The sequence below is a fragment of the Berghia stephanieae genome, chromosome 3, assembly GCF_034508935.2.
Source record: "Berghia stephanieae isolate SIO BIC M18660-M18661 chromosome 3, UCSD_Bste_1.3, whole genome shotgun sequence".
Lineage (NCBI taxonomy): Eukaryota > Metazoa > Mollusca > Gastropoda > Nudibranchia > Aeolidiidae > Berghia > Berghia stephanieae.
In genome coordinates, this window is record NC_088362.1 from 42,455,076 (window position 1) to 42,467,879 (window position 12,804).

At 31.3% G+C, this 12,804-nt stretch overlaps 1 protein-coding gene across 6 annotated transcripts in view; it reads left to right on the plus strand.

Annotated features, from left to right (window-relative positions):
• The window catches only part of LOC144967766 (NADP-dependent malic enzyme-like), a 39,719-nt gene extending 26,968 nt beyond the window's left edge, over positions 1 to 12,751 (plus strand). For 2 of the 6 annotated variants that reach the window (XM_078905378.1, XM_078905377.1), the window contains 3 exons: positions 410 to 580; positions 1,037 to 1,283; positions 5,852 to 6,759. In XM_078905378.1, coding sequence (XP_078761504.1) covers positions 410 to 580; positions 1,037 to 1,283; positions 5,852 to 5,874 — 441 coding nt within the window. In that variant the 3' untranslated portion in view covers positions 5,875 to 6,759. Of the gene's footprint in view, positions 1 to 409; positions 581 to 1,036; positions 1,284 to 5,104; positions 5,202 to 5,851; positions 6,760 to 6,872 lie in introns of those variants that run through there. The other 4 variants (XM_078905376.1, XM_078905375.1, XM_078905380.1 and 1 more) reach the window with 4 other exon arrangements.
• Positions 12,752 to 12,804: the final 53 nt, after the last annotated feature.

Sequence of the window (12,804 nt, forward strand, 5' to 3'; positions counted from 1 at the left end):
ATTGAATGACTCAACTGCCAACATTATTTGAATAGTGGGCATGACTCAACTGGATTTAGTTTTTTATAGCGTGAACTATGTAAGCCTTTTGTGTTTATCTCATAGCTAGTCTTTCAGGGCTTACACAGTTTGTGACTTTCTCCTTGAATATGACGCATATAATGTGCACCTTAAGAAATTCTGAAAAGATGTAAGATATGATTAACACTTCGACACAAACTAGTATTTGCTGGCCACTTTAAATGTTGATGATTTGAAACAAAAAGGCTGGCAATATTGATATGAAAATGTTTAATGGATATCAAGAATATTAATTGCAGTATAGCCGATTAATATGTAGATCTCAAGGTCAGTTATAAACCTTTTCAAGTATGAGCTCTTAAATCATCAATGTTCAATATTCACTCAGGGCCGTGCTGTGTTTGCCAGTGGCAGTCCATTCAACTCTGTCATGTACAAGGGAAAAGTCTTCCACCCTGGACAAGGAAACAATGCCTATATCTTCCCAGGTCTAGCTCTCGCTATCATTGCTGCCGATATCAGGTGTATTACTGAGGATGTTTTTTTGGCATCGGCTGAGGTAATGTAAATTTAGTTACATTTTAAAAAAATACATTTTTGAAAATCTTTATAACAGCTGACAGTCTTAAAATAATTGTCTATAAAAATTTGTTTGTGCATTATTTTTTAAATTGTGTGTTTTGATTTTGAAAATCCTATTTGAATTTTAAGCATCCATCATACTCTCTTCTTCTTACAATTTTTGACTGTCAAACTCTCCAGAACAGTTGATGTGATCAAAACAGAAAACAGATCCATAGAATTGTGGTTTAATTTGACATCAAAATTTATTTATATGGATGAGAACATGTTGAAAGTATATCAATGTCAAATAGATACCACTTTGGGAGGATGAATCAAGTACGGTATTGTTGTTTTTTTTCTCTTAACTTTTTAATACTTTATTTTCTCTTCCATTGCTACTTCTTTGTGAGAAACACAAATATTCTAATTCTCTCTTTTTTTCTCTACCCAGGCTCTTGCTAGGACAATTACTGTAAAAAACCTTGAAGAAGGGAGAGTATACCCACCACTTCCCCTGATTCGAGAGGTGTCTCTTCAACTGGCCTATGATGTCATTGACTATGCATATGACCATGGACTGGCTTTCCGCCACCCCAAACCCAGCAACATTAAAAACTATGTGGAAGATATGATATACGACACCAACTACGATTCTTACATTCCTGCCACTTATGACTGGCCCAGCTACACCAAAATTGGTAAATTGAATGAATAATTACAACTTTTCTATGTTCATGAACCTATTATTCTGTAGATTCTCCCTTTACCTCAATCCAATACAGCTGCTCTAAGGATAAACGCCATATAGCTGCAGTGCATTTCATTAAAATCAACAAAAGTTCAGTCATTTCGTACCATACATTGTGATTCTACCTCAAAACAAGAAAACTGTTGATGGTTTGAGGAATACTAAATCATATTTATTAAGCTAATGGCAGTTATTTGAATCTCAAATAATTTTGACTTCTATTAAGTCATTAAGAGGAAAATATTATTTTCTCATTACTCACCACTACAGACAAAATACATACACAATTATTCTCTCCCTCAATTCACACAACTCAACTCTATAGACAATTCTCTCTATACATTCACACAACTAAACACTATAGACAAAATATATAGACAAATAATCTCTCTCTCTCTCTCTCTCTCTCTCTCTCTCTCTCTCTCTCTCTCTCTCTCTCTCTCTCTCTCTCTCTCTCACTCACACACATACACACACACATAACTCAAAACTGCAGACAAAATATAGGCCTATAGATAATTATTCTCTCTCTCTGCACTATGGACAAAATAGACAAATATATAGCCAATTATACCTTCAATTTGTCCAAACACTATGTACGTAGTATATATAGCCATTTATTCTTCTTCCATCCATCCTTCCCTAGCCATAATTTCTCAAATCCTATATAACCATCTGATCTTACTACAATAGAAATAACTCTGATTGAATGTTAATAGTGAATGCGGAAGAAGGAAAAAGCGTATGTAATCAAAATTGTTTAAAATCATTTGTCATTTCCTGTAGATTCATATTTGTGTGACTTCCTTATGTTATTGGAAACTTTTTGCAAAAAATGATTTTGCTCTTTTAGATGCTCCAAAAAATTAATTAATTAAATAAGTAAATAGATTAAATTATCTTCTCTTTTAACAAAAATAATAATTTTATCATTGAGGAAAGTCACAAGTTTATCAACTATATTTTTGAAAAATTATATTAATGCTATAATAAATCACCTGAAAAGTTAAGCATAACATTTGTACAAAAATTTACGAGAGATTAGGTAAATAACAGATACCCTTTGCACAATTGTAAGATCATAAAGTAAGGGTGCGTATAGTATATCAGTCAGTCATCAACAGTGTTTTGATTCTATTTCCATTATAAGCTATTTTCTGATAGAATGGTGATCATAGTTCTAGTTTGTATTTTTGTTGTTTTGTTTTTTTTTGTTCTTGGAATAACTCATTTTTATTTGATTGGTAATTAAGAGGAGTTTGATTACCGAGCAAAAGGAAACATATTAAGTTAGTAGCACAGAAACCAGAAATGGAACGATATGGTTTCCTCTGACAAGATTTCAATGTGGCCCCATTCTCATACACTATGATTTTTCTCTCTCCATTAATCAGTAAACTGTTAGCTGTATAAATGCCTCAAACAGAGTCTTTCCATTTTTGGGATGAGATGTCATCTTCAGATAAGATGAACTTTATTAAATGGACAAATTAAACTTAGCAATTTAACAACCTGTATACATGTTAGCTTTTTGTTAGCAAATGCACTTGTATTATAATGAAACAATCTGATTTTTTTGTAAAATAATCACATAAAATGCCATGTACACACCTTTTTTGAGTAATGTGCCAAAATATCTGTCTCAATTGGATTAAAACTTTCTATAAAACAATAAGGTAATCCAAAGGACAACATAAATCAAAGAAGTTTAAAGAATTTACGAAAAGGAAAGCTTAAGTTTTGATTGTATAAAATGACATGAGTCACAAAATTGTGACCAACTTTACTTTCACTTCGAATGAAGGCATTAAATTTGTCATCATAGAAATGGTGGCTTTACAAGATATCACGAATACTGTATACTTTTTCTATACCTGTTTCAGCTGTGTTTTCAAAAACAAGATCTGAAATAATACCAATCGGTTTTGAAAAAAATAGCCATGAATAATTATTCAAGTTTCCTGTCACGATCAGGTTAGGGATTTCGTAGAATATGTGTGAAGTCATGATTATTCACCACAATTTCAAAGCATTCCAAATCTATTTTGGCATGTCATGGAGTCATAATAATGATTTTTGCTATGCTTTTATTCTTCCCCTTTTCCTGTCAACATTGAAAATGTTTTGACTTCCCATTTGTTGTGAGAGTCAAGGACATTTGAATGTTTCTGTTTTTTTCTGTGTCCTCATACTCATATAAACTGTTCTAATTTTTAAACTGTTATAATCATACTTCCCTCTGTCTGGTTTTTACTGAATACATACTCAATAATATAAATAAATGTACTTTATATGTTTATTTTGTTTAGAGAGGTGCAAATAATCAAAAGTAACTTTAAAAGAATTTTACAATATTTTTTTACGATATGATCATATCTTCTTTTAAAAAAAAAACAACAAACATTTGGAACATTGACTAATTAACAGAGATTATATTTAACCAGGAAATCATGATTGTTTCAATTTACACTTTTTTAAAAATTAGTTGCTCACCAATACAAATTGCTTTAATAAAAGTAAATTCAGGAACTGCTTAAATTGATTCACTATTTTCTTAACAAATTCAATTTGTCTTAATTGATAAAGTATTTTTCTCTTCCAAAGAATCAATTCTGATTTTCTCTTAACAATAATGGTGAAGATGAAGCAGATAATAATTTATTTTATTTTTATGTGTCGAAGTGAACCAGCATTTATATTTTACTATACACACATACAAATACATATATACATAATAAATTATTAAAATTATTGTTGTTATATGATATTGTATTATATGAGCAATATTCTTCGTATTATAACTAGAGGTTCAAAATTTAATCATTTGATTATATTCCTTTAGTTGCAAAGATTTTCATCGAAAAGAATTGCATTTATTATTTTTAAACATGATGGAAGCGTTGAAACAGACATTAAAAGTGATTTGAATGATATTTTTTATTTCAAACAAGAAATAGAGTGAGTGCTGTTTGTGTTGATAAGTACAAACATAATTTGTTGGCTATCGATCAAGTTGTTTTATCTTGTAATATATAATACCTTTTTGCTCTATCTTGTATTATACAATCCCTTTGACATCTTGTTGCCTGGAGGAAACCCCTAGTCTTTTTATTTGTTAGGTTGCCTGTTTATGACATGAATAAGATCTAGTGTTTTTTGACACAATTGTTTTTAAAATCTTTATTTTCATATTTTATTTATCGGCCCTTCCTATGATATAATTAATTGTAATTTTGACAAATAATAAAACTGCACATCATAGAATTTGGATTACCAAAAATAAGCTTTTTTTAAAATCAATTCTCTTTTACCTGAGTACATATGTACTTGTAGTTATAGGTTAAATTTACAAGAAAGCCCAAAGGATCCGTTTTTGCTGTTTTCGTCAAATAAAAAGACTTTCAGTCAAAATATATGTGTATTCTATTTTAATATACTTCTATAAATTACATTATAAATTTATGGATTGAAATTATTCCCCAATAGAATCATAATTTTACACGCTTGATATAAGGTCAAAATGAAGTTGTTTTTTTATCCTTCAAATTTTATTTACCTCTCACAGATTTTATAATCTTTTTTAGATGTTAATTTATTTACATTCCCACCTTTTAATGTTTACCCCTGTTAACAGATGTGATAAATTACTGTTTTATTTATAGCATTCAGCAAGAAGTGCGTAAATGAGAAATTTGACGGCTATATAAATAGTTGTATGAAACTATGGAATTATTACTTTGTTGACATGTTTTCATCTTTCAACGTATGCAGTTGGTGCAGTTGGTGACTGTCCTTGTGCAATACTCTAATATGATGACCAGATATGTTTTGTAGCTGCAATATTGACACATACTTCTCTGGCCATCAGGTGATAAAATCCAGAACTTGTTCATTGAACTAGAGATTTAATTATCAAAAGTCTTTCACTTCCAGAAATTCCTTCCTTTTAAGTTTGGCAATATAGTTCCTTCACTTTTTAAAAAAGCATGAGTTTATATATTTATTAATTTATTTCTATATTTATCAATAATGTATTATTTTTTAAAGATATTTATATTTTTACTTTTTTAAATATCTGTATCTGTTTATTACTCTTCTTCTTCTTTTTCTTCCTATTATTATTATTATTATTATTATTATTATTATTATTATTATTATTATTATTTCATTATTATTATTATTATTATCATTCATCATCCATCATCATCATCATCATCATCATCATCATCATCATCATCATCATCATCATTCATCATCATCATTATTATTATTATTATTATTATTATTATTATTATTATTATTATTATTATTATATTATTATTTTTATTATTTATTTTATTTATTTATGTTTTTTTTTTAAATTTATTTATTAAAAATTTTTTTTTTTTTACTTATTTTTTTTTTAAGAGGCAACCGGTCTTCAGCAAATGTTTTCTCTTTATATATATTTTTTGTGCAATTTACTTTTAAATGGGCTATTTTCTTTCATTAACAACCGATGCTTAACTATATCATCAGGCAATGGATTTATCAAAAGCTGACTGACATGTGTGACCCTTCTTTATGGAGGTTTGGATATATTGTGGAACAGTTGTCGTCAGATTCTCATTTCAGTTTATACATCATCAATTGTGGACATGAAATACAGTTAACCATCATATTTAGTCAATAGACATTACGTTATGTTGGAAACGATCATATTAACTCACAAATGTATCAGCCTTATAAGCGGTTTAAATAAAGATCCTGTTAAATCACTTGCATACTGTTTTGTTGAGGCTTTTGTGTGTATTTGAAAAAAAAAAAAAAAAGAATATATAACTAAAGCGTCGTTCTCTTTATGGCTATGATAATTTTCAAGTTAAGCTTAATATCTGTGTTGTGCTCACTAAGAATATAGGTTCGAAACATTCTCTTAATGTACATTTTATAATTTCATCAAGGTAATAACAGTTTTTATTTAAATAATAGTTTTAAACGTAAACTCAGTACTTGCGATGTGTTCAGCAAGAATATTTTATCCAAAACATGCTCTCCATTATCCAATACATTTTATTATTTCCTCAGATCTTTATTTTTCCTTTTGATTTATTATATTTTTCTCATTTTCTGGCAAGATTCTTTGAAAGTCATAGTATTACTATATTTTTAGTGACACATTTTTTACAGTAACTTTCTGTTGAGCTTACCACCTCTGTAGCATTTTACAATTTCAGTGATGGATTTTTATATCTAAGTGACTATTCTCATCCCCCTAGTCTAGGATGCTAGTCTTCATAATAGTAGTCCACAATTGTTGTATGTTTAATCCAAAGGTTGTAATGCAGTAATTTGTTAAGTTTCTTGTCACAAGTTGCACAACTAAAAAAAAAATCAATCAAATCCAAATCGCAAAAAGCCGGCGACGTTTTATTCGGTAATCCAATCGGCCGGGGGGGGGGGGGGGGGGGGGAGGGATGAGAATAGAGGCAGCCTTTTTATATATACATATAAAGTATATTCACGTAATTTAGTTAAATCTATAAACTATCCTTTTCAGAATCACTGAATATATAAAGATAACAAGTAAGAATGTATTTAATTTGTGTTGAAGTTTTTATTATTATGCTGTTGGAAAGATGTTTTACATTTACCACACTCCGTTCATTAAAAGATTTGCATTCAAATTTTTATTCATTGTGTTATGAGTTACTTTTGTTTTGAAAATACATGATTTTGATAATAATTATTGTGATTCAGCTTTAATGATCAGTCTTTGGGACGCAAGAAAAATGTATGAAATGGCAAATGTCTTTATTGGCAGATGAATTGCTCAATGGTTGATTGATCTCCTTCTTTACATTGAGTCTGACCTTTGGTTTGGTTATAGGTTCTGGGTGGGATATTTTGACCTTCCATGATGGGCAGGAGGTCAGTTCTGTGTTTTCTATCCCCAATTTCTGAGTTGCTTTCTGTCTTTGTCTTGGAATATGATTACTTGGTTCTGTCCTGGCCTTTGCATGAGTCCTTGGCTTAGAGGGAAACAGTCAAATTTTACTGTTAGTTTTGGGAGATTATATTTTTTTCCTTGTAAATCACCTCTCTGTTATGTACTGATAGTTATATTTTTTGTTGCGTAAACATTTGAGTGTGTTCCTCTTATTGGGATCCTGTGCTGATGTCTGGATGAGACTTTTAGGTGATCTCAAACTAAGTACACTGACAATATGTGCTCTTGAAATCTACATGTTCCCTGTTTGAACCAATGCCCCTTTGTCATAATTTTTCTTGGGTGCTTTAATTGTAATTCTAGAATTTTGCGACTATCCCATTTTCTACCTTTTTAATGACACTGATATAACCTAAATGTGTTGCAAGCACTGTAAACCCCTTAAAACTAACAAAAAAAAAAAAAACAGTTTAATGTTCCTTTGATTATAAAAGTAACCATACAGATTGTGATAATGATTTTTATGTTTTTGCGTTACAAAAAAAAAATAGAGGAAAGAACGATAATATAAAATAGGATTGGAAACCAAAAAAAAAAAGAGAGAAGACTGAAAAAATAAATAAATAAAATGACGCGCACACAAATACATTTATTCCTTTTCCTTCGTTACTCCTTACCAAAAAGTGATTGATAAGTGTCAGGTTATATGGAAACAGTGAGCTGCCTTACAAAAGAATGAAATTGATTTTAATTGTGTTGTCATTTATTGGTGTTTTCAAAATCCATCAATATGTGCCCCAATCAAAAGTTTTTACCTCTTCTTCATCCTCATCCAGCCTGTTAAAAGTAAAAGGTAATCCTATTCTGCTTAACAAGTAAAATCATCAGTGATCAGCACATCAAAGCCACGTTTTAAACCTTTCAAAACATTTAAGATGTTTGATTAACTAGTTGAAATAAGGCTTTGACAGCATGCTCTTCAATAATGAAAAAATTAGCATACAGTCAAAATGAAATCAAGAGAATCAGCACACGGGGTAAATGAATAAAAATTTCTATTTCATGAGAGGGGAAAAAAAGGAGACTTAGGAGGAATGCTCATTCAGACAACGGGCACAGTGATCCAAACCATGGTACATCTTTTGTGACTTTTAGATAGTGTCAAAATAGGCACATTTGTAGATTGCTGTTTCCTATTTGAACCATTCCGCTTTGTCCAACTTTCTCTTTAGATCTAGAACTTATCCTTCATCATCTTTGTTGTTAGCAGTGCTCAAGGAAATAAATGATTCCACTGACTGAGCTATTGAATAAAACTCACAGTGATTAACTTTTTTTTTCACGATCGTTGTCTTGCTTTATTACTTGACTTCTTTTAAAAAATTTTTTTTTTATGGTCAGTTTTAGGCTATTAGATCAGGATGGCAATGGCACAACGCAACTCTCTCTTTCTCTCTCTTAGTGGCCAGTGTGTTGAAACTGAAACAGTTCATAGATGGTGTAAAAAATGTACTAAGACAATGAAGGACATAATTTGGGAATTCTGTCCTTGTTAGTTGAACCCGTGAATTTGTTGAATGCGAGGTCGACGAACGCATGTTGCACTGTATATGATTTGTAAACGTTTGAATGTATTCTTATTGGGGACCTGTGCTTGTGTCAGGATGAGACATTTATGTGATCTCAAACTAAGTACACTGATAGTGTGCTCTTGGAATCTACATCTGTTCCCTATTTGAACTAATTCTCCTTTGTCTTCCCTTTTCTTGAGTACTTAACTGTAATTCTAGAACTTTTTACTGGCGCTGATATGACCTAAATGTGTTACAAGTGCCTTAAAACCCTTAAAAACAAACATAAACTAATGTTACTTCTTTACTTTTCATGTTTTCCTGAACTGGCAACCAATGAAGTGATGCTAATCTGTGGCCATAAAAGGTGCTCTGATCAGTCAGTGATATCTTAAAGGATACATTTTAGATGATCATGCTTATAATATCCTTTTAGTATTCAACAAATGTGGTAACCAGAGTAGAGCTATGCAGTTTCCATTTGTTTTCTTCTTTTTAAAAAATAACTTTTAATCAGTCAATCACTGTCATATCCCACGTTCTTGTTCACAACATATATTGATGTGATGGATGATTAAAATGTTGTATATTAATTTAACCCCTTTACCTTACTTAGTAGGTGTTTTTTTTGTTGTTTTTTTTTTTGGGGGGGGGGGGTTATGCATAAAGAACCCCAACTGATTTGAACATAAACTGATTGTATGATAAGCTCTTTACAATTATAACTTTCTTTTTTTTTTTTATTGTAATACTGTCATTTTATATTTTTGACATAATTCTGTAGTCCCAACAGTGTCGATATAAATGAGTTGAACTGTCAAATTTTAAATTAAATATTGCATTCACTAAATTTTTAATTTATTTTTCTTGTTTTAATTCATTTGACTGCTGTCTGTTATGAAATAAAAGCTCATGTTATCTCTTTAAAATAGTTTTCTCTTTTTGGCTTACTGTGAGTGTATTAATATAATAATATGTACACATGAGTGTGATTTTTATGTTTTATTGCACTTCAATACAAATACCGATGAAAAATATGGCAAGAGGAAAAGTTCACGTAGAGAATAGATGGTCATACAGACTGTTTATCTGTTTCGGTTTTTAAAAATGTTTTAGTGTAAGCAAAATGACTAAAATTAAATAAAAACAAAGGGTGGTCCTTATCACGAATAATACAATTAGCTATCATCACGAATTTCTTATATATATATGTGTTAACAGATTACACTTTTATTTGGTACAGTGACACACAGTAATCATAAGGTCCTCTGAACGTTTTTTGTTTGTTTTTAAGAGTTTTACGGAACTTACAACACATTTAGGTTATATCAGTGCCAGTAAACACGAAGAAAATGGGATAGTAAAAATTCTAGAATTACAATTAAAGTACACAAGAAAAAATAAGACAAAGAGGAATTAGTTCAAATAGGGAACAGATGTAGATTACAAGAGCACACCATCAGTGTACTTAGTTTGAGATCAAATAGATGTCACATCCTGACACAAGCACATATCCTCACTAAGAAGAATACACTCAAATGTTTACAAATTTCATCCGAAAAAGCCTTGGCAATATATCAACTCCAAAAGTAAAATTCAACAAGGGATAGGAGATCTGTGGACCCAACAGACCCATTGTCTGAAACAGTAGCCGATGGTGGAAAAAAAGAATATCTTGGGATCATATTTCAGTCGTGTATTCACTACAGAACCCACAGAAACTGAACTGCCCCAAACCTGAAAACAAGGACGACAACAGAGCCATGGTATCAGCTTGAGATTACAGAATCAAAAATCCTTTGTGCATTAGAAACATTGAAAAACTGACCAAGCACCAGGAATGGACAAACTACACCCAGGATTCCTCAAAGAACTGAGACATGAGTTGATGAAACCTCTAAACATAATTTTCAACAAATCATTGGAAATGAAGAAAGTACCAAAATGACTGGAAAGAAGCCAAAATCAGAGCCATATATAAAAAAAGGGAATAAAGCTCTAGCTAGCAACTACAGACATGTAAGCTTTACATCAGTAGTATGCAAACTAATGGAGAAGCTAATAAGAAATCATATTATTGAACACTTCAAAAAAACAAACATGTTCACTAAGAAACAGTATGGCTTTATGGCAGGAAGGTCAACATCACTGCAACTGATAAGTCTTAGATGAATGGACTGAAGCTATAAATAAAGGCCACGGAGTGGATTGTGTGTATATGGATTATCAAAAGACCTTCGATACAGTCCCACATAGAAGACTTGAATAAATTTAGAGCATACAAAGTTGGTGAAGAAATGATTAGTTGGATAGAACACTATCTGATTGGAAGAAAACAAGTAGAAATTAATCAGTCATACTCTAGTTGGCAGGAAGTAACTCCAGGGATCAGTCATTGGACCAGTTCTCTTTGTCCTATATATAAATGACCTACCTAACATTGTTGAGTCATCAGTTTACCTCTTTGCTGATGACACAAAGATATTCAAAATTATAAAAGAAGAGACTGACAGGGATATATTGCAAGATGACCTGAGGAAACTAGAATCTTGGAGTGATACATGGTTACTCAAATTCCACCCTGATAAGTGTAAATTCCTGCATGTTGGCAAAAGTGAACCAAGAGACAACTTCAAATACACTTTGATGGGTATTCCATTGAAACGGGTTAAAGAAGAAATGGACATTGGAGTCACTATAGACGACAAAATAAATTTTGATACACATATCAGTGAAAAAGTAAAAAAAGCCAATCCATGTTTGCCGTCATCAGATGCACATTCCAATATCTAAACAAAGAGACATTCTTACCCCTCTATAAAGCGCTTGTGAGATCGCACTTAGACTATGTAAGCTCAGTTTGGTTTCCTTACATAGAAAAATAAAACGAGCTTATCGAAGGTGTGCAAAGGAGGACCACAAAACAGTTGCCTGGACTAAGATCACTAGATTACGAGGAAAGACTGAGGAAACTTAATTTACCAACCTTGAAATACAGAAGATATAGGGGTGACATGATAGAACTTTACAAGATGACAAGTGGTAAATATGACCAAGACATGACAGAATTTATCAAATGGAGGAAAGACTTCACAATAAGAAAAGACACCAGAGGTAACAAAAAGAAACTGCTCACACAAAGACCAAGATTGGATGTGAGAAAACACAGTTTTACTGTGAGAACAACGAAAATATGGAAGTTTACCAGATTCTGTTGTGAAGGCAAAAACCATAAATAGATTCAAGAGCAGACTAGACAAATTTTGGTCTGACCAAAATGTTTTGTACAATTATAAATGCGCTTTAGATTGTAAAACTGGAAGAAACTTAAATCACAAAGGCGATGAAAACATAGAGTCTGGCGAAGAGGACCTATAAGGACCTGTGCTGGAAACAGTCCATAAGTAAGTAAATCATATATACCTATGTAAAACAAAAATAATACAGTGCATAACAGAGATATGATTTACAAGTTAAGAAAATATCACCTCCTAAAACTAACACTAGGTATCTACCACATTAGATGTTAAAAAAAACCCTAAAAAAACGACATATTATTATTGATATAAAATTTGAACCGAGTCTGTCTAAAAGGCAAACATCTTATCTCTATTTGTACCAATTTGTTTTAATGATGGTTGTGTGATGGCCGAGTAGGTATCGCGTTTTTTAAAAAGCTCACCAAATCCTTGTTTTCAGCTTTGAGTGTGATCAGATTTTTTACACCTCATTGTAGTTTGTAACAGCACACAAATTGCCATGAGAAATGAAATGGCACAAATAGGGAACAGATGTAGATTCCAAGAGCATACTATCATTGTGCATGGTTTGAGATCGCCTAAAAATCTCATCCTGACACAAGCATAGGTCCACACTCAAACGATTACAGATCACATGTTCCAACAAAAAAAACAAAAATACAATACATAACAGAGGAAAAAAATATCTCCCAAAACTATAACTATGCATTT